This window comes from Somniosus microcephalus, chromosome 7 (genome assembly GCF_052327205.1).
Source record: "Somniosus microcephalus isolate GS21.2 chromosome 7, FLI_Smic_1.0, whole genome shotgun sequence".
Classification (NCBI taxonomy): domain Eukaryota; kingdom Metazoa; phylum Chordata; class Chondrichthyes; order Squaliformes; family Somniosidae; genus Somniosus; species Somniosus microcephalus.
Genome location: NC_140993.1, coordinates 82512384 through 82539106, shown reverse-complemented (window position 1 = coordinate 82539106; position 26723 = coordinate 82512384). Strand labels below are relative to the sequence as shown.

At 45.0% G+C, this 26723-nt stretch overlaps 1 protein-coding gene across 4 annotated transcripts in view; it reads right to left on the bottom strand.

The window, feature by feature from the left end:
- The window catches only part of runx1t1 (RUNX1 partner transcriptional co-repressor 1), an 83093-nt gene that overhangs the window by 5543 nt on the left and 50827 nt on the right, over positions 1-26723 (bottom strand). For all 4 annotated transcript variants that reach the window (XM_085992677.1, XM_085992676.1, XM_085992678.1 and 1 more), the window contains 6 exons: positions 22753-22934; positions 21863-22113; positions 21407-21492; positions 20762-20960; positions 20014-20079; positions 14498-14688 (listed from right to left, as the gene is read on the bottom strand). In XM_085992677.1, coding sequence (XP_085848803.1) covers positions 14498-14688; positions 20014-20079; positions 20762-20960; positions 21407-21492; positions 21863-22113; positions 22753-22934 — 975 coding nt within the window. The remainder of the gene's footprint in view (positions 1-14497; positions 14689-20013; positions 20080-20761; positions 20961-21406; positions 21493-21862; positions 22114-22752; positions 22935-26723) is intronic.

Genomic DNA, 26723 nt, shown 5'->3' with positions numbered 1-26723 from the left:
GTACTCACTGGAGTTTAGAAGAATGAGGGGATCTTATTGAAACTTATAAAATTCTGACAGGACTGGACAGACTAGATGCAGGAAGGATGTTCCCGATGGTCGGGGAGTCCAGAACCAGGGGGTCACAGTCTAAGGATAATGGGTAGGCCATTTAGGACAGAAATTAGGAGGAATTTCTTCATCTAGAGAGTGGTGAACCTGTGGAATTCTCTACCAAAGAAGGCAGTTGAGGCCAATTCATTAAATATATTCAAGAAGGAGTTAGATATATTTCTTAAGGCTAAAGGGATCAAGGGATATGGGGAGAAGGCAGCGACAGGGTACGGAGTTTGGATGATCAGCCATGATCTCATTGAATGGCGGAGCAGACTCGAGGGGCCGAATGGCCTACTCCTGCTCCTATCTTCTATGTTTCTATGTTGAGACGTGGCTACTTTATCCAACTTAAACATTTTGTAAGCCTATGTAAAGATGTCTACTTAAAAATGGATACTTAAATGAAAGTTTCATAGTACAATAGAGCAACACTTCAATATTGGTAAAGAATTTTCAATGTAATAAAATATAACAGGTAAGATTTTTAATTGTTTCTCGCCTGGAAAGTGAGTGGTCATCAGTTGAAAATCGTATGGGGTGGTTGGGGGCGGGGGGGGGGGGGGGTGCTGTGAGCAGGGGTGGTTGGTGGAAAGGTCAGCAGCCTCATTGACACCCAAGGCCCACCTCGTGCTATTTTCAGATAGGCCTATAAATGGACAAGGTTGCTCACATATGCAAATTGGGCTCCTATGCCGATTGTAGGACCCCCGATTGCAATTTCCAGACACAAATGGGCAGTGTTTTCTTTTGATTGGTTTTGAGATTATTTTTTTCCATTGTGTTTTGTAACTGCACACTCGTGTTTAGTTAGTTGTGTGCATGGATTTCCACTTTGCCCCTCCACAGCCCCTCGTCTTTCACCATTAAGAAAATATTACGCCTTGTCTTTCTCGGATCCAAAGTGGATGATCTCACACTTCCTCACACGGAACTCTATCCACCATAGTTTTGCCCATTCACGTAATCTGTCCACGTCCCCTTCTGCTCTCATCATCTGATTCTTAACTATGGTTACCCCCATTTGCCAAGTACAAAACCACCAAAGAGAACAGTTACTAGTTATTAATTGAACAACTGAAACTCACTGGGAAAATAGCAGGTATGGTCAGCAACACAACTCATTATGAAATGTACAAGTATATTGCCAACATCCTACTGATCACAGCATTTACATTCTCCTGATCACAGCATTTACACATCCAAACCCACTGAATGGCAGTTCCACCAGTTGGATGCAGCAGGTTGGGTCATGAACCATGGATATATGAACATGAATTCTCATTCCCAGCCACCAGGTAATGCCTTCCAGCACCCATAATGCCACATCTCAAGAGCTTGCTTATCAACTGTATGATGGATATTTGCCTTCAACATGGTGGAAGACTCTTGATGTGCCAGCCTGATATTTCAGACATTCAGCCTTACTCAACACCAGGTCCACATACAACGGGGCTTGGTAAAGAAAAATGAACAAATGTGCATTAATAGAGTGCCTCTCATATCCTCAAGCCATGCCAAAGCACTCCAATACCAATGATATATTTTTGTAGTACAGTCACCAAATTAAATAAATGATCAGTTAATCTGTTTTTGGTGGTGTTGTTTGAGCAATGAATGTTGGCCAGGACATTGGGAGAACACCCAGCTCTTTCTCGACTAGTACCACGGGATATTCTACATTCACTTGAACAGCATTCGGATATATATTGAAATATACCTCCCCCCTTCCCACTGTCCAGGGCCCCAAACACCCCTTCCAGGTGAAACAGCGATTTACTTGTTCTTCTTGCAATCTAGTATACTGTATTCGCTGCTCACAATGTGGTCTCCTCTACAGTGTGGAGACCAAACGCAGATTGGGTGACCGCTTTCAGTCCGTAAGGGTGACCCCGAGCTTCCGGTCGCCTGTCATTTCAATTCACTGTTCCATTCCCCTCAGACCTCACCATCTGCGGCCTCTTGCATTGTTCCACGGAAGCTCAGCGTAAGCTCGAGGAACAGCACCTCATCTTCCGATTAGGTACTTTACAGCCTTCCGGACTCAATATAGAGTTCAACAATTTCAGATCATAACCTCGGCCCCCATTATATTTTCATATTTTTTATCCACACTTTTGGTTTGTGCCTTTTCCTTTTTTTTTCCTCTCTCCCACACGGAAGCTGTCTTTCATTCTGCCAGCGCATTTCACACTTCATCTAGAGACATTGTTTGTTTCTTTACCTGTCCTATTACCATTTCGTCTCACCTTGAATATCTCTTAATGTCTCTTCTTTCATCCCCTCCCCCATTTCCCAACCCCCAAACTGCCTTTTAATCGGTTTCATCTCCTGCCTTTTTTTCTCAGTTCTGAAGGGTTTCGACCTGAAACGTTGACTCTATTTCTCTCTCCACGAATGTTGCCTGGCCTGCTGAGTTTTTCCAGCATCTTCTGTTGTTATTTCAGCATTCCGAAGAGACCACTCCCTCCGCCACTCTTCAATCAACCCCAACACCCCCTCCCCTTCCCACGCCACCTTCCCATGCAAGCGCAGGAGATGCAACACCTGTCATTTTACCACCTCCTTTTCCACTGTCCAGGGCGCCAAACACTCCTTCCAGCTGAAACAACGATTTACTAGTACTACGTGCAATTTAGTATACTGTATTCGCTGCTCATGATGCAGTCTCCTCTACATTGGGGAAACCAAACGCAGATTGGGTGACAACTTTGAGGAACACCTCCTTTCAGTCCGCAAGTGTGACCCCGAGCTTACGGTCGCCTGTCGTTTTAATGCACTGCCCCACTCCCACTCTGACCTCTGCCTCCTATACTGTTCCAATGAAGCTCAACATAAGCTCAAGGAACAGCACCTCATGTTCCGATTAGGCACTTTACAGCCTTCACTTTTCTGTAACTTTCAGATCATAGCAACTGCCCCCATTTTTTCGGACAGCAGTTGTTGGTAATAATTCTGCTATTCCCATTTACACCTCCTTTGGACCATTCTTTTGTTCCTTTACTTGTCCCATTACCATCCCCTTTTGCCTTGCACCATCATCCCTTTTGTCATTTAATCACTCCTGCCTTCCACCCTATCACAGACCTTCCCTCTTGTCCTTTCCTCCACTCCCACTTTCCCTGCCCTTGCATGTGCTAAAACCTGTTACATCTCCAACTTTTTCCACTCCTGATGAAAGATCATCAACCCAAGACATTGGGCTGGATTTTGCCAGCCCTGGGGAGGCGGGTCTGCTGGGAAAATGGCAGAATTTGGGGGCGGGTGCCCAACCCGCCTCTATGCCATCTTGCCAGGAGGCGGGTAGCCGACCTGCGCCGGGTCCCGCCTCCTCGAGGCAGGAAGGGGATTAATGCCAATTAACTGCCTGTTAACAGGTAGTTAACAGGCAGTTTTCTGGCCTATCCCTATTTAGAGCCTTGAAGTGTGGGCTTCCCGATGGCTCTGAACCCCGCCAGGGTCAGCAAGGCGGGCCGTCGGTCTGCGGGTGTTGGAGGGGCCGAGATATCCATTGTGCAGGTGAGTAATGGGTGCATGTGTGCAGAGGTAAGTGTGTGTAAAGTCTTTTAATAAGTTTTACTTACCTTTACTTCTTCCTGCAGGCTTCCTCCCTTCAGGTCTTGGGAGTCCCTCAGCTCACCGGCACAGAAAGCAGAATGGCCGCTGAACTGTCAAAAGCTGCAGCCTTCTGCTTTCTGGTCAGGAAGGCTTTCTAATTGAGTCTTGAGTAAAGACACAACTTAGAAGACAGATTGTCAGTGTTTGACAGCTTCACAGAGCTGTCAAATGATGACATTTCATCTGTCAAAAGCTCTTGACAGATGAAACGTTACTCACTGACATCACCTGTAATGGTGGCACGGTGGCATAGTGGTTAGCACTGTTGCCTCACAGCGCCAGGGACCCGGGTTTGAATCTGGCCTCGGGTGACTGTCTGTGTGGAGTTGGCACATTCTCCCCGTGTTTGCGTGGGTTTTCTCCGGGTGCTCCGGTTTCCTCCCACGGTCCAAAGATGTGCGGGTTAGGTTGATTGGCTATGATAAATTGACCCTTAGTGTTAGGGGGATTAAATACGTGGGGTTACGGGGATCGGGTGGGATATGTGTCGGTGCAGGCTCGATGGGCCGAAATGGCCTCTATCTGCACTGTGGGGTTTCTGTGATTCTGTGAACTGGCTTTCCCTTAATTGGCCTGCTAAGCCCGCTGGGCGGGCTTAACAAGGTCAATCAAGGGAAAATAGCGTGGGTTGACCACAAGTCGATGGAGGCAGGACTAAAACCCAACAAGTGGGAGTCCCGCCTTCAAAAGCTCCCATTGACAAAATCCAGCCCATTAACTCTGTTTCTCTCTCCACAGATGCTGCTTAACCTGCGGAATATTTCCAACATTTTCTATTTTTTATTTTAGGCAGATGAGGCTTTGGTTTAACATCTCATCTGAAGGATGGCACTCTAGCAATGCAGCACTCACTCAGTACCGTCTTACAAGCTTAAGTCCTACAGTGGACCTTGAATCCACAACTTTCTGACTCACAGGAAAGAGTGCCATCACCGGGTCAAGCCGACACTCGAGACATGCCTGTTCTGAGGCTAATGCCCCTTTCAAGGTGCTAATCAGCATAGGCAGGAGCTCTCCTTTCCTGTTTTGACACAAATCCACCTCTTGTTCCTAGATCTTGTACCTGGGCTAAAGGAAGCCTTTTTACTGCATGTCTAGGTACTCTGAACCATGAAGAAGTTATTTTATTTGGTATAAGCTTAACCTGCATTAGGACTTTTGCTGTCACTGAAAAGTGACAAGACAAGAGCAATGGAGGGGCTTTGTATTAAAGAAAGGTTTGATGGCTTTATTACAGTCAGGTGTTTGTGGTCAAGTTGTTTGCAAGACTTTCTTGCCAAACAACACAACAGTTTTAGTTGAATATTAAGGGAATCAAGGGATATGGGGATAGTGCAGGAAAGTGGAGATGAGGTAGATGATCAGCCATGATCTTATTGAATGGCAGAGCAGGCTCGAAGGGCCAAATGGCCTACTCCTGCTCCTATTTCTTATGTTTAAAGCTAATACTTAACTTGACTGCACATCTTGTATATGTTTCCATAAAACCAATGAGAACATGGTACTACGATAGCAAAATACTGCGGATGCTGGAAATCTGAAATAACAACAGAAAATGCTGGAAAAACGCAGCAGGCCAGGCAACATCCGTGGAGCGAGAAATAGAGTCAATGTTTCAGGTCGAAACTCTTCGTCAGTTCTGACGAAGGGTTTCGACCTGAAATGCTGACTCTATTTCTCTCTCCACGGATGTTGCCTGGCCTGCTGAGTTTTTCCAGCGTTTTCTGTTGTTATCTGAGGACATGGTACTGTTTGCTGTACATCAGCTTTAGGTCAGTGGTAGCAATCTTACTTCTAAATCAGAGGACATGGGTTCAAGTCCCCTTGCAGGATTTCAGCATATAACCCAATATAGATATATTTTTTTAATTCGTTCATGGGATGTGGGAGTCGCTGGCAAGGCCAGCATTTTTTGCCCATCCCTAGTTGCCCTTGAGAAGGTGGCGGTGAGCCGCATTAAGAACAAGAACATAAGAAATAGGAGCAGGAGTAGGCCAATCGGCCCCTCGAGCCTGCTCCACCATTCAATAAGATCATGGCTGATCTGATCCTAACCTCAAATCTTCTATCACTGTGCATCCACCCGAACCCATGTGCTCTCCCGGGAGAGGCGAAAAACCAGATAAAGGCCCAATGGCCAATTTGGGAGAAAAAAATCTGGGAAATTCCTCTCCGACCCATCTAGGCGATCGAATTTCTTCCAGGAGATCACTCTGTCCCTATATTTTCTACAGTACTTACCTTCTGTAAAGGCGATCTCCACCCCAGCCAGGAACAGGAATAAAACCATCTCCTGAAATCTAACACAGAATTAGAACACAGTAGGAGCAGAACCAGGCTACACGGCCCCTGGGCCCACTCCACTACCCACAGGGCCATGACCATTCCGAACCTAGACTCATGTCCAATTTCCTGCCCGCTCCCCGTAACCCTTAATTCCCTTTACTTCTAGGAAACTATCTATTTCTGTTTTAAATTTATTTAATGATGTAGCTTCCACAGCTTTCTGGGGCAGCAAATTCCACAAACCTACCACCCTCTGAGTGAAGAAGTTTCTCCTCATCTCAGTTTTGAAAGAGCAGCCCCTTATTTTAAGATTATGCCCCCTAGTTCTAGTTTCACCCATCATTGGGAACATCCTCACCGCATCCACCCCATCAAGCCCCTTCACAATCTTATATGTTTCAATAAGATCGCCTCTCATTCTTCTGAACTCCAATGAGTAGAGTCCCAATCTACTCAACCTCTCCTCATATGACTACCCCCTCATCCCCGGGATTAACCGAGTGAACCTTCTTTGTACTGACTCGAGAGCAAGTATGTCTTTTCTTAAGTATGGACACCAAAACTGTATGCAGTATTCCAGGTGCGGTCTCACCAATACCTTGTACAACTGCAGCAATACCTCCCTGTTTTTATATTCCATCCCCCTAGCAATAAAAGCCAACATTCCATTGGCCTTCTTGATCACTTGCTGCACCTGCATACTAACTTTTTGAGTTTCGTGCACCAGGACCCCCAGATCCCTTTGTACTACAGTACTTTCCAGTTTCTTGCCATTAAGATAATAACTTGCTCTATGATTTTTCCTGCCAAAGTGCATAACCTCACACTTTCCAGTATTGTATTCCATCTGCCAAATCTCTGCCCACTTACTTAGCCTGTCTATGTCCCTTTGCAGGTTTTTTATGTCCTCCTCACTCACTACTTTCCGTCCCATCTTTGTACAGGTAGACTACCCTTTATCCGGACTTCCGAAAACCGAAACCCTCTAAAAACCGAAGGTTTTTTCGTTCAGCGTAAGTCGTGCGTACGACTTACGCTGAACGAAAAAACCTTCGGTTTTTAGAGGGTTCCGGTTGCGGAAGTTCGGATAAAGGGTAAGTCGTGCGCACGACCCGCCAGCCGCCGACCCCGCCAGCCCCGACAACCGCCGACCCCCCCGCGGACCCCGCCGGCCCAGACAACCGCCGACCCCCCCCGCGGACCCCGCCGGCCCCGACAACCCCGACAACCGCCGACCCCCCCGCGGACCCCGCCGGCCCCGACAACCACCGACCCCCCCCGCGGACCCCGCCGGCCCCGACAACCGCCGACCCCCCCCGCGGACCCCGCCGGCCCCGACAACCGCCGACCCCCCCGCGGACCCCGCCGGCCCCGACAACCGCCGACCCCGCCAGCCGCCGACCCCCCCGCGGACCCCGCCAGCCCCAACAACCGCCGACCCCGCCAGCCGCCGACCCCCCCACGGACCCCGCCGGCCCCGACAACCACCGACCCCCCCGCGGACCCCGCCGGCCCCGACAACCGCCGACCCCCCCTGCGGACCCCGCCGGCCCCGACAACCGCCGACCCCCCCGCGGACCCCGCCGGCCCCGACAACCGCCGACCCCGCCAGCCCCGACAACCGCCGACCCCCCCGCGGACCCCGCCAGCCCCAACAACCGCCGACCCCGCCAGCCGCCGACCCCCCCACGGACCCCGCCGGCCCCGACAACCGCCGACCCCCCCGCGGACCCCGCCAGCCCCGACAACCGCCGACCCCGCCAGCCCGGACAACCGGCGACCCCCCCCCGCGGACCCCGCCAGCCCCGACAACCGCCGACCCCCCCCCCGCGGACCCCGCCAGCCCCGACAACCGCCGACACCCCCCGCGGACCCCGCCAGCCCCGACCCCCGCCGACCCCGACTGACTTACGCTGAGCGTCAGCGTAAGTCGTGCGCACGATCCCCCGCCGACCCCCCTTCCGAAATCCGAAATTCTCCTTTATCCGAAACTCGGCTGGTCCCGAGGTTTTCGGATAAAGGATAGTCTACCTGTATCATCTGCAAACTTTGATATGTTACACTCGGTCCCCTCCGCCAAATCGTTAATATAGATTGTAAAGAGTTGGGGACCCAGCACTGACCCCTGCGGAACACCACTAGTTACTGGTTGCCAATCTGAGAACGAACCATTTATCCCAACTCTCTGCTTTCTGTTAGAGAGCCAATCCTCCACCCACGCCAGAATATTACCCCCAATCCCGTGATTTTTTATCTTGAGCAATAATCTTGTGTGGCACCTTGTCAAATGCCTTTTGGAAGTCTAAATACACTACGTCCACTGGTTCCCCTTTATCCACCCTGTATGTTACTTCCTCAAAAAACTCCAGCAAATTTGTCAAACATGACTTCCCCTTCATGAAACCATGCTGAGTTTGTCCTATTAAATGATGTTTATCCAAATGTCCCGTTACTGTCTCCTTAATAATGGACTCTAACATTTTACCAACCACAGATGTTAGGCTAACAGGTCTATAGTTTCCAGCCTTCTGTCTACTGCCCTTTTTAAATAAGGGTGTTAGCAGTTTTCCAATCTGCCGGGACCTTTGCTGAGTCCAGTGAGTTTTGGAAAATTATTACCAATGCATCCACAATCCCTACCGCTACTTCCCTCAAGACCCTAGGATGCAAGCCATCAGGTCCAGGGGATTTATCCGCCTTGAGTCCCATTATTTTACCAAGTACTACTTCCTTAGTGATTTTAATCGTATTTAGTTCCTCCCCCCCGCTAGAGCCCCCTGTTTGTCCAGTGTTGGGATATTCTTAGTGCCCTCTACTGTAAAGACTGATACAAAATAATTGTTCAGTGTTTTTGCCATCTCCATGTTTCCCACCATTAATTTCCTAGTCTCATCCTCTAAGGGACCAACATTTACTTTAGCCACCTTTTTTCTTTTTATATAAATATAGAAACTTTTACTGTCTGTTTTTATATTTTTTGCTAATTTACTTTCATAATCTATCTTCCCTTTCTTAATCAATCTTTGAGTTATTTTTTGCTGTCTTTTAAAGACTTCCCAATCTTCCATCCATTCTTGAACCGCTGTAGTCCATGTGGTGAAGGTACTCCCACAGTTCTGTTAGGGAGGGAGTTCCAGGATTTTGACCCAGCGACGATGAAGGAACGGCAATATACTTCCAAGTCAGGATGGTGTGTGACTTGGAGGGGAACTTGGAGGTGGTGTTGTTCCCATGCGCCTGCTGCCCTTGTCCTTCTAGGTGGTAGAGGTTGCGGGTTTGGGAGGTGCTGCCGAAGGAGCCTTGGCGAGTTGCTGCAGTGCATCTTGTAGATGGTACACACTGCAGCCACAGTACGCCAGTGGTAGAGGGAGTGAATGTTTAAGGTAGTGGATGGGGTGATAATCAAGCGGGCTGCTTTGTCTTGGATGGAGTAGAGTTTCTTGAGTGTTGTTGGAGCTGCACTCATCCAGGCAAGTGGAGAGTATTCAATCACACTCCTGACTTGTACCTTGTAGATGGTGGAAAGGTTTTGGGGGGTCAGGGGGCGAGACACTCACTGCAGTATACCCAGCCTCTGACCTGCTCTTGTTGCCACAATATTTATGCGGCTGGTCCAGTTAAGTTTCTGGTCAATGGTGACACCCCGGGATGTTGATGGTGGGGGATTTGGTGATGGTAATGCCGTTGAATGTCAAGGGGCGGGGGTTAGATGCTCACTTGTTGGAGATAGTCATTGCCTGGCACTTCTGTTGCACGAATATTACCTGCTACTCATCAGCCCAAGCCTGAATGTCGTCCAGGTCTTGCTGCATGCGGGCATGGACTGCTTCATTATCCGAGGAGTTGCGAATGGCACTGAACACTGCAGTCATCAGCGAACATCCCCACTTCTGACCTTATGATGGAGGGAAGGTCATTGATGAAGCAGCTGAAGATGGTTGGGCCCAGGACACTGCCCTGAGGAACTCCTGCAACAATGTCCTGGGGCTGTGATGATTGACCTCCAATCACCACAACCATCTTCCTTTGTGCTAGTTATGACTCCAGCCAGTGGAGAGTTTTGACTTCAGTTTTATTACGGTCCTTGATGCCACACTCGGTAAATGCTGCCTTGATGTCAAGGGCAGTCACTTTCACTTCACCTCTGGAATTCAGCTCTTTTGTCCATGTTTGGACAAAGACTGTAATGAGGTCTGGAGCCAAGTGGTCCTGGCAGAACCCAAACTGGGCATCAGTGAGCAGGTTATTGGTGAGTAAGTGCTGCTTGATAGCATGTCGATGACACCTTCCATTACTTTGCTGATGATTGAGAGTAGACTGATGGGGCGGTAATTGGCCGGATTGGATTTGTCCTGATTTTTGTGGACAGGACATACCTGGGCAGTTTTCCACATTGTCGGTAAGATGACAGTGTTATAGCTGTACTGGAACAGCTTGGTTAGAGGCGCAGCTAGTTCTGGAGCACAAGTCTTCAGCACGGCAGCCGGGATGTTGTCGGGGCCCACAGCCTTGGCTGTATCCAGTGCACTCAGCCGTTTCTAAATATCATGTGGAGTGAATCGAACTGGCTGAAGACTGGCTTCTGTGATGTTGAGGACCTAAGGAGGAAGCCGATATGGATCATCCACTCGGCACTTCTAGCTGAAGGTGGTTGCAAATGCTTCAGCCTTGTCTTTTGCACTCACGTGCTGGGCTCCACCATCATTGAGGATGGTGATATTCATTGAGCCTCCTCCTCCCGTTAGTTGTTTAATGGTCCACCACCATTCACGACTGGATGTGGCAGGACTGCAGAGTTTTGATCTGATCCGTTGATTGTGTGATCATTTAGCTCTATCTATAGCATGCTGCTTCCACTTTTTAGCATGCATGTAGTCCTGTGTTGCAGCTTCCCCAGGTTGGCACTGCATTTTTAGGTACGCCTGGTGCTGCTCCTGGCATTCTCTTCTATACTCCTTATTGAACCAGGGTTGGTCCCCTGGCATGTTGGTAATGGTAGAGTGAGGGATATGCCGGGCCATGAGGTTTCTTAAGTACTCTTAATACAGGGATGTGTAATATCCACAGTTGCAATTTAGAGAATTTTCCAAAATGGCAACTGTACAATAGGGAAAAGCTTATGCATCAGAATAAATAGTAAATACTTGCTAAAATGACTGCAGACAACTAAGGTTCCAGGCACAATCCCAGATCTTTGCTGATCTCAACATGGGCAGTCATTCGGGTGCTACAAGTGGGCACGTGGTACAAAAATCAGCCAGTGTTCCTACTTCTGACTGTTATCCAATGATCCATGCAGGATCCTGCTCTCGGGATGTGGGCAATGCTGGCAAGGCCACATTTCTTGATTATTTCTAACTGCCCTGAAAATGTGGCGGTGGGCCTTTTTGAATTGCTGCAGTACATGTACTGATGGTGCTCCTATGATGGTGTTGGATAGAATATTGCAGGATATTTATCCAGCAATGAATCCAAGTCATAAATATATGTAACTTGGAGGTGATGGATGTTCCCATGATACTGCTGCTCTTGCCCTTCTTGAAGTTGCAGGGAGGTGACATCAAAATAACCTTGGCGAGTTGCTACTGTCCAATCTGTAGATAGTACATACTGCAGTCATAATGGATGGAGTAAATAATGAGTCCAGTGGTAGAGGTACTAATTTAGAAAACTGTTCTGTTGTTGATGGTCTTAGCCTTCTTGAGTGTTGTTACAGCAGCACCCATCTAGGTGAGCGGTGGGTGTTCCATCACATACTGACTTCAGCTTTGTAGATGGTGTACAGTCTTTGAGGTGATCCATTTGTCACAGAATACCCAACCTCTGCCTCACCCATGTAGCCATAGTATTGATATGGCTGGTCCTGTTAAGCTGTTGGTCAATGATGACCATCAAGAATTTGATGGTTAGGGACTTGGTAATGGTGGTGCCATTGAAAGTCAGGGAGATGACTGGGCTTTATCTGGTTTGAGCTATGTCTGGACCAAGTGAGGGCATGATCAGGCTCAGACACCACAAACACCAACAGCCCACTGACATTAATGGTCAAAGTTCACACATGAAGAATGGAGACACGGGTGAGGTGCCAGAGGGCTACTGGTACCTTTATCACTGTGGCACAGCGTGAATCAGCATCTTTAGGAAAAACTGAACTCGCTCACAAGCCTGTCAAGTTTCACTCACTTGGAGGGAGACTCGCTTATTTTAGTTTTTAAGTTGGATTCATTGTGATATATCTTTCTGTTGGAAATAAAGATAACTTCATCTATTCAAACAGATTTGTGATCTATCCTGATGGATCTGCATTCAGTTGCATTTTAATTCTTTGATGGGTGCAATCCTTCTAAGTTTATAGTCCTTCTATTTGATCGAGAATGGTCCTGGGGAGCAGCCCTCGCCCATATTATTATTATTTTTATTTTCTTTTACTGTTGGTGCTCCCACTGAATGCTGCAAACCTACAGCTGCCATCACTAAAAAGGAATAAAATCCAGCTTCATCTTTCTTTCATTGGAGACTCAATGGCAATTTGCAAGATCCACGCAAATATGGCTCTCAGATACTGTGTGCCGGCAGTCAACGAAATGGTACCAGTCTTTTCTTTTTCAGATGTTGATGGTGTGTATTTACAGCCAGATCTGTCCTGATATCAGATTCACAGCATTTGATTATTTTTCTTCTTGTTAAGTGGTAAAACTGGTTTTAAGCTCTCAGTCTGTGCAGACACTAAAAACCAGTGAGGAAAGTGATTTCAACCTCTTAAAATGTCCCCTACTGTAATGATTCAAAACATCTCTAACATTTGGTTTAAATTTATTTGAATCCACAATCATCGACATGTAAACATTGTGTAAATACTAAGCTGGAGTAATTGTGATCCAGATTGCAGCAAGACGCATAAAGCACCAATTTTCTTCACTCCTGCACTTAGGCTACTGATATTTTAAGGTCTTCTGCTCGAGAATCATATGCTACACATTAAATGCTAATGTAAAGAAGATAACCATGCTCCAGTCACTACAAGAAACCTTCATTAGCATTACAGAGTCACAACTCTAATTGTTAATTTTCACTAAGCACCTAATGACCCTGCACTGTCTATAACAGCTATTGGGCACCCCACTGTTGCTGATGGCTGGCTTTTCAGCTTCTTAGCTTCAAAACACTTAGTGACAGAGGGATTTTAGCAGTGGTTATCAACATTTTATTTTAAATAGAACTTGCCATTTTACACACCTATTGCTATTGGCAACTTTGGAGAGATTACTTCGCGTTTTATGCCACTGATCCACAATACTTCAGGTTGCTGGGGAGAAAGTCAACCACAGCTACACATTTTTTTTTTTTTTTTACTGAAAATCAAATTTAAACAGATATTCTTTAACATCAGCTGGAGATTTAAATGAACCTTAATTAAAACATGCCCAATATTCTGGTAATATAAATACCATATTATTTTTCAACTATTTTCAGTGTAAAAATAACAAGGAAAGGGGATACATAGGTTCTTGCACTTCTGTAATGGTGCTTCTGCTTCTTACAAGTAACAATCAGCACACAAACGGGATTATTTAACATGGTGCTGTAATCCATACAGTACAATGAAGGGCTGAAAATAGTCCTGCTCACATGCAGAGATTTTGTGCCATTATTAACAATCTTTAAAAAGCATTTTTTTTAATTTTTTTTATCAACTGAAAACAAAAGTAACGACTAGGTTCTTCAAAACTTTTGTATTTTTACATCAAGTCTTTGGGGGTGAAATTGGCCAGCGCCAGTAGCACAAAACAGACTCGTAGCGAAACGGCAGCCCGATTTACATTGCACCCGTTTTATTTTCCATTGAAGCGAGGTCGCGCTACTGGAGAGGACCAAATTCACCCCTTTTATTTCTGATTCATTGCTATTTCACACAGGATCATTCTTATCAAAAAAGCTTGGCCATTCTGGGCTTCCTTCTCTCGCCCTGTCATAAACTAAAGCTCTACTATGATAGCATGGCAAGTCTTACTGTCTGGGTTCAAGCATGAAGACTAGCCAATAGAAAAAATACAGGAAGGTTGTACTTCATGGGGGTCACAGCCCAGCATGAGCTATGCATTCAGAAAAAGGAAGAGAAAAAAACCCACAGGCCTGGATCCCCAAGTAGATCCCGCATCTGCTAATTGGAGGCCTGCTTACTCGGTGTACCAGCCTATTGCTCTTCCACTAGGCCAGGGACAAGGAAAGTCCCAGTCTGGGATTCTACACCCCTATCTTATGCTGGTGCCCTTGTTCGTGGTGGTCAGCGCCTCCATTCCAAAATGGAGAAACTGGCAAGAAGACAAGAACCCAGTCTATTCATGTCATGTCCTAATTTCCAGCCCTTCCATCACATTCCTACTGCACTTGACACGAGTGTGTTGGGAGGAGAGCATTTTTTTGGTTCCTATGTACCCAGAACACATCACAACTAAATTTGATTTCTCAACCAAGAATTGGAAGTAACGGGAGATTCTACCTCACTGGAATCCTCCTGCTGGTTAATAATTGCGAGTGCATCTTCAGCAGCTTGTCTTTTCGCATCCGCTACCGTGCGCTCCATTTTGGCTCTCTCTGTAGCAATCATGTCATGGGCCTTCCTCTCTGCTTCTGACACAGCTTTCTGCAACTCAGACATTGCCTGGCGCTTCACTTCATTCACAGCCTCTTCTGTAAAACAGAAAACGCCTAATCAGTTCACACATTCCGTCCAATACTGTTGTGCCCAAAATAACAAGGAGTAACTCAATAAATATCTTTCATTAAAAATTAACTGGTGTAATTATCAAAAGGATAGCACACTCCTCCACAATTACTTTTATCCATTATAATTTCCTCACTTACAAAAGCTAAGTGACAATGATGAATGCAATATTTAATAAGAACTAATTATTAGCTGGAATATTGCACAAATTAACACCCTATTAGAACTGATCATGTCATGTTTTATGGAAGTGTTTCACTATATGCTTAATAATTTATCATGCCATTTTATTGACTTAAGAAAAAAATGCATTGTGAAAATTATTTGATTAACATAAGTACATACACCCCTGCTGTAGCAGATATGAAAATATATAGGAATATATGTAATACTCCCTATGATCATCAACTATGGTACAACTTATCAATGTAGGTTGCACCACACTGTTGGCTTTGTTAAGATAGGCTTGGCATGTTGCTTTCATATCTATTAAAATTCACACCTTTTTTTTTTGCATACAACATTCACCAGAAGCAACACACTCATAGTTAATGTGACCCTGGCTTGGGGTCCTTTTCAAACTCGTAAAGTAGCGCATATTATATGGAAATATTACTTTGATATACACTTTAATTAAAAAATGTAGCCATTATGCACACTTGCATATATTGTGCACATGGGTTTTGGGCCCATTTTTCAATGTAATCTTCTGCATATAAAGTGCACCATTTTACAAATATAGATTAATTCTGCACATACACAGATATGTTGTTTTTAAAAAATCACCTTCAATCCTCTAATCTGTGTCAATTTTTCTGTAAATATTCAAGGTGAATTGAAATTCTCGCTCAATGGCAAAACAGGAAAACAATTTTGCTTACGATCAGAACTGTAGCTTGACTAATTGTCTATGCAAATCAGGCAATTTATATTAAAATTATGCATTTCCATTCGAGCCTCACTGGCACATGGGATCAGTAAAGAGATTTGGTGGGATGTCAGTAATGTGCTTGAATAATTCCTGCAAATTACAAATAAGCATTTAACTTTCCTTCAAAAGACTGGAACAACAATTCCATACATAGACAAACCTCATGCTACAATGCGGTTTTTAAAAAAAATCAGTATGTCAACCTAAATTAGGCATGTGCCACTCTCTGACCCTTTAAGATTCAGTGCCTCACCAAATAAAAATAAAAATTAATTCAATCAACTATCCAGTTTTTGATTTATACTGTAAATGAGGGCTGTTCAAAGCATGCACATTAATTATCAGACTAAAAAAAATATGGGTACCTTGACATCATCATCGTGCACAAAAGTGTACAATGAGAAAGGGCACACTAGCACACAAAATCAGTCAGCTAAACTACTTGCAGTCACAGAATGAATACAGAATAAATATTTTCAGAATGAAATTAACCAGGTTGACAGACTTTTTATTTCTCCTTGTTCAATTCTCGGTGCTTGCGCTCTCCACCACCCCCCCCCACCCCCCCCCGCCGAATGCAGTAATTCATACAGGCACTGGTAGCCCTCTTGTACCTAATCCAAAATGGACATTCTTCACTTGCAAGTGTTGGTAAGCTGTTCAAAATAGTGATCAGCTGACCTAGCAGAGACCAACAATTGAACCTGGGACCTTCCTGATCTCGAATGGCTCAGTATCACGCCAGATGGTGACAATACTCAATGAGCCAGAGAAAAGTAGACGTAGACTATTGTGCAATAAATTAAAATATGCAATTTATGACATATTATGTTTCTTAATCTAATAAGATGAGAAATTATAATTACCTACCCACCTTTGCAAGGGTTTATTTCACTCTTTCGAGTTCAGCTCTACATAAAATATGAATAAAATGTACACCTTTGCGACATGGATAAAGATCATCTGGGACATTGCTTTTCATAAAGAGGCAATCACATGATCTTCCCCTGCTCCACTGTATGACAGATCCTGCTAGAGGCCACACCCTCAGTTCTTTGTCTGAAAGCAGCAGCATTAAGACCCTTGTGCTTAAGAACATTCAAACAAAAAAAAAATGGAAGTAGCTTCAAGCCACAGAAGAACACAGTGAGAAATGAAGGACAGGCTGTGAGGGAGTTTCAGATAACCCTATTTGACAATAAATAAATTGACCACTACAATGAAAGGGGTCAATTCACGCAATGAAATGGAGCTCACGCTGCACCAATACCATATCTGCACAGAATCAGTGAAGAGGTGCAGAAGTGTATTCCATCTTAACTGTCAACTATTTCAACAGGCATGTTGTCAGTCTACACTCTCCATGTCCTGCTGTAGACTGTATTCCTGAACTATCCTTGGGCCAACTACACAGCCCAGAGCCAAGGTTGTTATGTACCAGGCAATAAATAGCAGAGGGGTCCCAAAACCTCCTGTAATTTAAAGTGAAACCCCATCCTGTGACAGGCTGGCATTGGCCACAAAAGCTCATGACAGTAAAACAAAGCTGTAGAACTTGTAGTAACTGTTAGCTGTACGATTATCACTGGCAGGTATTGGACATTCTTTCTACTGTAGTGTCCCAGGACAGATGGGAGAAAGCACCTACCACTGTGCAAGGAGGCTCTGCTGAAGGTGCTGCATAAAAAGCTTTGCATGCAGAATCACAAAGATGGCAGCTCCTGTCAGATTCAGGACCCGCTTGCAGCCCAGCGCCCATATTCTATACTTTGCCTAGATTTAGAAGCATTTAGGGTGTATGGTGACAAACCTATCTGGCAGAATGCGGCTGCTGCCCTCACTCATGTGAAACTGAGCATTTATTGAGAGCATGGCCTATGTCGAGGCGAAGTGGGCATTAGATCCAGTAATTATAAATTCCAGTCACTCCAGCAGTGTCAGAGGCTGTTGAATTGTTACAGCGACCATCTTTGATAAGCCTGCCATAAGAAACCAGATAGATGTAAATGTGAAACCACTACTGTTTCAGGGAGGCTACTGCCATGAGACAGACGCTTGGTAATAACCTTGGATCAATGTTAGGCTTAATAGTAATCATCTGTATGGCTGATGAACTCTGCCAATGTTGAACCCAAGCTGTGGATTTCCTTTATTCGGGTGTGTTAGTATGCATTGCTTGGGCCACCAGCAGTAAGTTCATCCGACAACCAAGCCATCCAAATGATCCTTTTCTCCAGGACACAGAGATACAGGATTAGCAGACAGTCTCCCATATTTTGGGGCACCACAATGTAATAAGTTTTCCTCTCTGGGTGATATCCTTTTAAAGGCTCTAGCAAATAGCATGTTCTGCTCCTCCTTGCTCATTAGGGTCCTAGCCATGCACCCTTAAGACAGTCAAGAAAAATACTCCACAGAATTGCAGAAGGAAATACACATAATAATAGGGTAGCTGTCCCTCGTGGAAGTTTATTGGAGTCACGTTTTGTGTATACCAGACTATTGAATGAACTCAAAGGGAAGGGCCAATCTGTGACCAACGATGAATTAAGTTGCATGGAATGTGGAGACACTGCCACTCAACCTCTCCCCTGCCCAACGAGCTGAAACAGGATGGGACTTGGCCAGTGCTTCGTTAAAGATGTTTTCCAAAGGCTCCCTATTAATAATCGATTTCCTATGGCACCTAGCGATAGACCACCTTTAGGCTAAGGTCTCTCTGCACGGGCCCAGAAATTTGGGTCAGGGGCTTCCCGCGGGTGCAAGCCCCTGACCTGCACTTACCTTGCGCGCCGGCAGTTGAGCTCTGGGCTCCCATGGAATTCCACTCCGGGGCCTGGCCCAGTTGCTGGCGCGCTGTGCTTGCGTGTCCCAGGGGCGTAGTTAGTGCGATGCATCCCCTGGGATCACGTGAGCCATGGGCAGCCAATCGGAGGAGGGAAAAGCCCATTCATAAGATTGACAGGAAGACCTGTCTAAACTTATGAATACTCCGGCCCCAAAAAATAGTAGTAAACCTTCAAATAAATTTTAAAAAATCATCACACTTTTTAAATAAACTATAAATTACATTAAATAACTATTTTAAACAATAATTTAAATTTTTGAAAAAAATCATTTTATAAAAAAACAGGGCTAAAAATAAACTTACCTTGCTTTAAAGTATTTAAAAATAATAAACCTGTAGAAAAAATGTTTTAATTTTAATTAATTGACCACTTACCTTTTAAAATGCAGGCCTTACGCCTGGTTTTTACATTTCTAAAATCTAAAGACTTGCCCTCACGGCAAAACCTGTAAAAAAAACGTAAGTTCGATGCGCACGCGCAGACTCCTGCGTGCACGCATTCGACCTCTGAACCCCTTCGTTCAGAGGAACGGAAGTGCCGGTTTCCCGCGCATGCGCAGTGCATGCAAGAAACCGGCACTTCCATTGGGTCCACGCGTGAGTACCCCGTGCGTACTCACGCGTTGGGACCCGAATTTCTGGGCCACAATCTTTAACATCCTGGGTGCCAATGATTACCTTCCAGCAGGTGAGTTGGTCACTATTGCCAAATTAGAAACAGGCTGCACATTTGGGGATAGTTCTGTGACCAATGGACAATCACAGAGGCAGGTATCATTGGAGTCAATTGCTGGACAGCATCTTTGGCAAGTTTTAATGCTAGGAGTTGGCCGTCACAGAGTAGTGAACTAGGATCAGTCCAGTTTTAATAGATTGCAATTGAAGATGGTGCTGATAAAAAGAAAGCACACTTTCCAGACTAAAATTACTAATTAAACTCAAGCAGCTCAAACAAACTGACAAAACTTCCTCTTTGAGCCCAGTGCCCAGGTTTGTGTTTAAGACTGTTCATACTAGTTAGTTGATAAAACAGTGATTCAAACTTCTTGCCAGTGTGGCAGATATCAAAGGCATTAACTGCTGCTGATGAGAAAACAAACTGAAGACATGGCCCAAAGTAAAGTCATTTGTACAGTGCAATGTGGGGAAGATGTGGGATACAAAACAAAATGCTCATTTTACTCCTTGATCAATAACCGTTCATGAAACTGAATTTTCAGAAATCAGGTTTCAGAACCACAAGTTCCCATAATTTTGCTACCAAGGCACCGATGAGAAAAACAGGCAATCTCCCATTTTTTTTTTAAATTAAAAAAGAGGAATTATAACTGCCTCTTATGATCACTCAAGCCATGGCTTTCCTTAAAGAGGCAATGTCCCAGGTGATTTTTATTTAATGTGGAGATTAATGATAATTCACCATACTGTAACATTTATTGAGATACACACATACATACATATATACACACACACACCCTCTGCCCCCGCCCTCCTTCCCATAATAGCATTTACCAGCTTTTTTCCATATTTCCTCCGGCAGATGGCCAGGTGGCCTGTGAAGGAACTCCCGATGGGAATCTAGAAAAGAAAAAAAGTACTGTGAACAATGCCATTTCTGGGTAACTTCATAAATGTTTTTTCAGTAGATGACTCCCTTCAACACTGTGTGCAGTGTTGGGAACTTCCCAGGGCAAATGAGAGAGTGGAGCATGGCAACCAATAAACTATTTCATTCCATTGTCATATCTCAGGGCACCTGTAAGAATGAGGCACATTCAACGGCACTGATTCACTCATGCCCGCATAGTTACACTAACTCATAGCAATAGCTTCCTGCATTTTTCTGTTTCCCTGACCAGCACTGATCATGTTCATCTGTCGTCAGGTTCAGAGGGAACTGGAGGACCCAGTGTGTATGGCTGCTTCATCTGACTGCAAACGCTTTAATCGTTCAACTGACACATGTCGATCAGCCTAGGGGTATGTGGGGGGGGGGGGGGGCTGGTGGAGCAAGAGGTTGGATTTCTGAAGTCCAGTGACAGCTTCAGCTGTTTTCTGGAACCAGCACAAAGCAACTATAGTGTCAGATCACCCACTTAGATGGATGAGGCAGTTTAGGTGTACCGGTTATGGGTTTAGAAGTGTTAGTGCTAAATTTATATTGATGTGAAGTCAGTACCAGATTTACAGTGTAACGGTAGCATTATAAGCTTTACTGCACCACATTAAAGAGTAGGTTATGGTACCTAATGACTGTTACCTAGTTGGGCAGGATCTGTATTCACAGGACTCTGTTGTCTGGAATGGCTGCTGCTGCCGCTACCTTTTTTAATATCCTCCGCATCACTGTATCGCCTAATCCAGTAATTAAGCTCCTCGCGGTCAGCTTCCTGACAGCGCCGAAGGACCGTTAGTGACCGCCTCGTCTTCTCTACCATGTCCATGATACAGTTTAAAAGCTGAAACAACACATCAAGGTACATCAGTGAGCCACTAAAACTGATCACATACTTCTACATATAATAAAGTTACATCAGAACAACATAAACAGTTACTAAATGTTAATCATACCATTACTGTTCCAAACTTGGAAGCTAAAATTCAGTCAAGCTTTAATAGATTTAAATACTTTTAAAGTGCAATTATGATAGAGATGCATCCTTTAGTAATCAGAAAATGAAAAATTAATTTTTAAAAATCTAATATATTGCGTATTTACATAATGTTAGCATTTACACAGGACGCAAATTTCCAGTATTCAGCTCTAAAGCATAAATAGCACTAAATTACATTATTAATCATTCAGACTTTAAAGAACAAACACACAAAATATGTTAGTGTAAATATAAAATTGCAGTTGTTTCCCTTCAGGTTAGCTTTTCAGTAAATTGATTTATTTTCTTACATGATCAAGGTGCTTCCACTCCTCTGCCCATTCCCTATCCGTTAGTCTATGATCAATCACTTCTTCTTGACGGGTGCCATGCATCCCTGCCAACAGTGGAAAATAATTTCAGACTTCCAAAGCTATTCTGCTGGAAAACATGCCATTTTTTTATATTATCCATCAAGTAACTCACCACCATCCCTGCAATTCTCATCACTGACATAAAAGTGACACATCCATCCTTCAGCAAACACACCAGTTTACCACAAATGTCTATAGGCAAGCCTTGGCCCATTGCACTTGCAATGTTCACTAGTAATAATAAACATATATCATCTCAACACGACTCATCCTTTTAGATATCTAATACATTATCGTGCCTTTGGCAGTTCAGCTGACAATAAATCAAGAAAATGGAACGGTTATTTTATAAGTTTTTGCATGCAGTGACAAAGACCCACAACTGATACTCACCGAGAGGTCTATTCCTGTCCCTGAGGTCCCTGTGGTTGGGATGTCTGTATGAATCCCTGTAGAGGTGAGCCATGGCCATATCATCCAGACGGTAGTGCTGAGGTGGGGGTGGTGTTGGGTGAGGCAGGCCGTTGGGCTGGTAGGATAACCCATTATTTGGACTAAACCGTTGGCTGGGGCTTATAGTGCAGGGCCGCTTGCTGGGATGCTCTGAGTGCAAAGGCTCACGATCGTAGCCATTCTCTTTGGTTCTGCAAAATAGGCAAGATGATCAAAGATAAATTCAAGACGAAGGTCTAGCTACTATAATGTAGTACTAAAAGAAGAAGCTTACAAAGCATTCCTTTATTAGCATGGGGCTCTCCTAACTCCAATATTGCCAAATTCTAATTCAAGTAGATACCATATTTACTCTTATATACCAATGTCAAATTTTGTTAGGTACAATGACTGATGCATTCCTAGGATAGTGCAGAAACAGAAACAGATTGATCTTTTTAATGAGCTATTTTAATGGACTCAGAGCCTCGCTGTAGCTACTCATCCATAGCTGACCATATGCAGGAAGAGAAGCAGCAAAACTGTCAGTTGTTTCCCTTAAACCAGCATTTTCCTAGTTACTCATCTCTTGCCATCATAAAAAGATTAGAGATAGGATTAAACACAGTACCATGGGTTCATTAATTAACTCAACAAAGAAGAAAGAAAAAAGAGCTTCCTGACTCAGAATTAATTTCCACAGTTGACAACAAGCTGTTGCAATTTAAGGAAGAAAAAGCACAAGTCAGCATTCATTCGCATGCTTTTTTGCCCCCATGATGCATCTGCGCAGATACATTTCGGCTCTAAAAGAAACCATTCTGTTGATAAATTGCTGCCATTTGTCTCACCTGTCTGGAGTTCGCCTTTTCCCATTTTCATTAACATCAAGCAGCAGCTCGGAGGAGTCGACGGGTGAGGTGGTGCTGGCATCCAGCAGCAGCTGCTCATGCTGTGCGAGGTACTGTGCCGGGTTCTGCTTGGCCAAGCGCGCGCAGTGAAGTAGCTCCCTCTGCAGCAGGGGCAGGTTGGCCTGCAAGAAGAATGACACACAAAACAATATCAGTCAGCGCAGCCACATAGGGAGAACTGCTAGACCCCACTGACCTTACAGATGAATGAATAAGCAAATAACAAAAGTGGCCTGACAACACAATGAGTTATTTGCTGCCCTTGGAAGCTGCGTTTTTGCACAGGCTTTTCATAGTGATGGGATGCTAGTCAGCATGGATTGCTGTAGCACAGGGGTGGGCAATTATTTGGGCTGGAGGGCCACTTAACAAGTTTTGGCGAGCTGTTGAGGGCCGCACACCAATGTTCCCCCAAAGGTGCGTGGTCTCACACCAATCACGAAGTCCCGCACAAGCCTCTCACCAGCTCCTGCAGCTGGAAGAGATACTGCGCGTGCAGTACTGTTAAGTGCCCCTCCAGCCCAAATAATTGGCCACCCCTGAGTAAGAGCATTTGAAATGAACCAGCTACATTTGCACGGTCTTTGAAAACATACAGGGGTTACATATTTGACTGTGCAGCTGGCCGTTTGCTATGTTATTTCCAGTACCCCATGCAGGTATCCATTGTTCCTTATTTTGCTATCTGATTTCAAGGCTACCTCTGTACGAGGCTATCCTCGAAGTGCGAAGTGAAACATTTCAGTAGGAAGAATGAGGAGAGGTAATATAAACTAAAGGGTACAATTCTAAAGGGGGTGCATGAACAGAGAGACCTGGGAGTATATGTACACACATCGTTGAAGGTGGCAGGGCAGGCTGAGAAAGTGGTTAAAAAGCATATGGGGTCCTGGGCTTCATAAATAGAGGCATAGCGAACAAAAGCAAGGAAGTTACGATGAACCTTTATAAAACACTGGTCCAACCTCAACTGGAGTATTGTGTCCAATTCTGGGCACCACACTTTAAGAATGATGTGAAGGCCTTAGAGAGGGTGCAGAAAAGATTTACAAGAGTGGTTCCAGGGATGAGGGACTTCAGTTACGTGAATAGACTGGAGAAGCTGGGGTTATTCTCTTTAAAGCAGAGAACTTTGAGAGGAGATTTGATGGAGGTGTTCAAAATCACGAGGGGTCTAGAGAGAGTAGATAGAAACTGTTCCTATTGGCGGAAGGGTCGAAAACCAGAGGACACAGATTTAAGGTGACTGGCAGAAGAACCAAAGGCGACATGAAGAAAAGCTTTTTTATGCAGCAAGTGTTAGGATTTGGAATGCAAGGGTGATGGAGGCAGACTCAATCATGGCTTTCAAAAGGGAACTGGATAAGTACCTGAAGGGGAAAAAAATTGCAGGGCTATGGGGAAAGGGCGGGGGAGTGGGACTAGTTGAAGTGCTCTTGCATAGAGTTGGCATGGGCTCGAAGGGCTGAATGGCCTCCTACTGTGCTGTAACCATTCTATGATTCTAAGCGATTCAGTGCGCAAAACCCTTTATCAGCCTCAGCACAGTCCAGACTCAACAGAAGTTCCAATTAGCATGAACACTGACCCAGTGAGCAGAAATAAGCCCACATCATGGTCCCCCTGCAACAGCAAGGTTGAAATGAAGAGCCCTCCATTAAGACAGAAACAATATTGACCACAAAACTGGTGGCAGACTAAACACATTGCTCTATAAGCAGTGAGGCATGCGCAGTATCTATAATCGCGTGCCATTACCTAGAGTTCTTGTGCTCCGGGATCCACTCCAGTATCTAAGACGGCGATGAGAACCCCCCTGCCATCATACTCGGAGTACCGGGAGAGGAAAGATGCAGTGCCAGTCTCTTTGGTAAAGGAGAGATGGAGATGAGCAGCCATGACTCGACTCTAAAATGATAGGGTATGTTCGAGTGTGCAGTGCATTCAGGGTGTGGGCATCTGCCATTGGGGCCCAGAAGCGGAACATTATCCTTTGAAGATCAGGCTGGGGAGAATCACTTTTGCGAATTGATAAATTGAATTACAGGAAACTTTCGATTTACCGGCACCTAAATAACCGGAAATCTCGGTTAACCGGCAAAATTCAGGAGTAGGTTCAGGTAAGTTTTACTTCATATTACTTGCCTTCCTCGATCTGTTGCTGTGCAATTGGGTGTGGCTGCAGCTGTTGCCAAGCTACAGAGACACTTGGAACTTGTGGCCATTGTTCTGCACCTGTTGCTAAGCAACAGGGTTTGTTGCTTTATACGGAGCTCTCAGCTCTCTCTATCTTTTACTATAGCTCTCGGTTATCCGGAATTTTTGATGAACCGGCACCACGTTGGTCCCGTCGGTGCCGGATAAAAAAAGTTTCCTGTATTACGGGGCGTTTCCTGGCTACAGTTCGGGTCCGTCTCTGACCCACGAGAAGTGAAAGTGACTAATGTGCAGCTCGAGCTCCGGCTCGCGTTCTATTTCTGTCCCGTCCAGTGGGCTGGATAGAATGACTTGGTGGACCAGATATGGCCCACAGGCTGTATTTTGCCCACCACTGCTGTAGCATCATGTGGTAAAGCATAGATTGCATTTGGCTGCAATTCCACACTGGAGCTCTGCAGCCATATGCACATGAAAAGACACAGTGTTGTCCCAGTAGTAATATGCAGCACGAAAGCAAGTGTGCTACCAGACCTGGAACAACCAAGGTGGTTGTCATGGCGACGGCACTGGTAGGAAGCTGTATGCTGCACCAATCTGATTAGCAAACAGGAGGCACAAGTATCATACATTTCAATGCTGATCAGTCCATTGTTATGGAGCTAACTAGCTCTGTACAAGTTTATTTGAAATACACAAAATCAAAGATTTACCATGCAAAAGGAAGATAGTGTGATCCTTGGTAGTTTGCAATAAATTAAAGATCCACTTAGATTTTTTTTTATAAATGATTCCCGTCTAGAACTAACAAGTCAATACTGATTTCAGTAATGACTTGTTAGTCCTAGACAAACAAAAAAAAGCACAAAACAAGTATATATATTATAATATATATGTAATATATGGGGAGGCAAGAGTCTGACAAATTGTGGTTGACTCTTAATGCTCTCTGAGGTGGCCTAACAAGCCACAGTTCTAAAACAACCAATATTAAACAGAACAATGAGAGAAATATTGGATTGTCCTATTGGCAGCAACCAGACCTTGGATTAGTCAAGTAATCCCAGCCCAGGTGACCCTGCAAAATTCTCAACAACAACTGATGATTGGTGCCCAGATTGCAAGAACTGTCTCAAAAATTAGTCCTGCAACAGACTGGCATAGTCGCACTCAGAGTTATTTCTATTAGCCAACATCCCAGGCTCCTCCCATCAACATTCCTAGACACATCAGCCTAGAAATTTGTCTCGGGCCTGCCCGTTATACGCAGCGCCCAACATTCAGTACCAGTGACTGCAATGGAACAGAGTATCAGGTGCTGCTATATCGGGCGACCGATCCGATACTGTCCGTTTTGCGCCACTGCCCAAGACAAATTTCTAGGCCATCATGTTTAATGTTTAACTTGGGTTCCACTAGAACAATTGGGTACCAGACCTCATCGTAGCTTTTATACAGGCATGGGCACAAGAGCTAAATGCAAGGAGAGGTCAGAGAAACACCCTCCATAGCTGGAGTCATACCTGACACACAGGAAGATGGTCACGGTAATCACCGTAGCCCTAGAATATTACTGCTAGAGTTCCTCAGGGCAGTGCTCTTGGCTCAATTATCTTCAGCTGCTTCATCAATGACTTTTCCTTTGTCATAAGGTCAAGAGTATGGCCGTTTGCTGATGATTCTGGTGTTCAGCTCCATCCACAACCCCTCAGATAATGAAGCAGCCCTTGTAAGCCTATGGCAGGGCATGGACA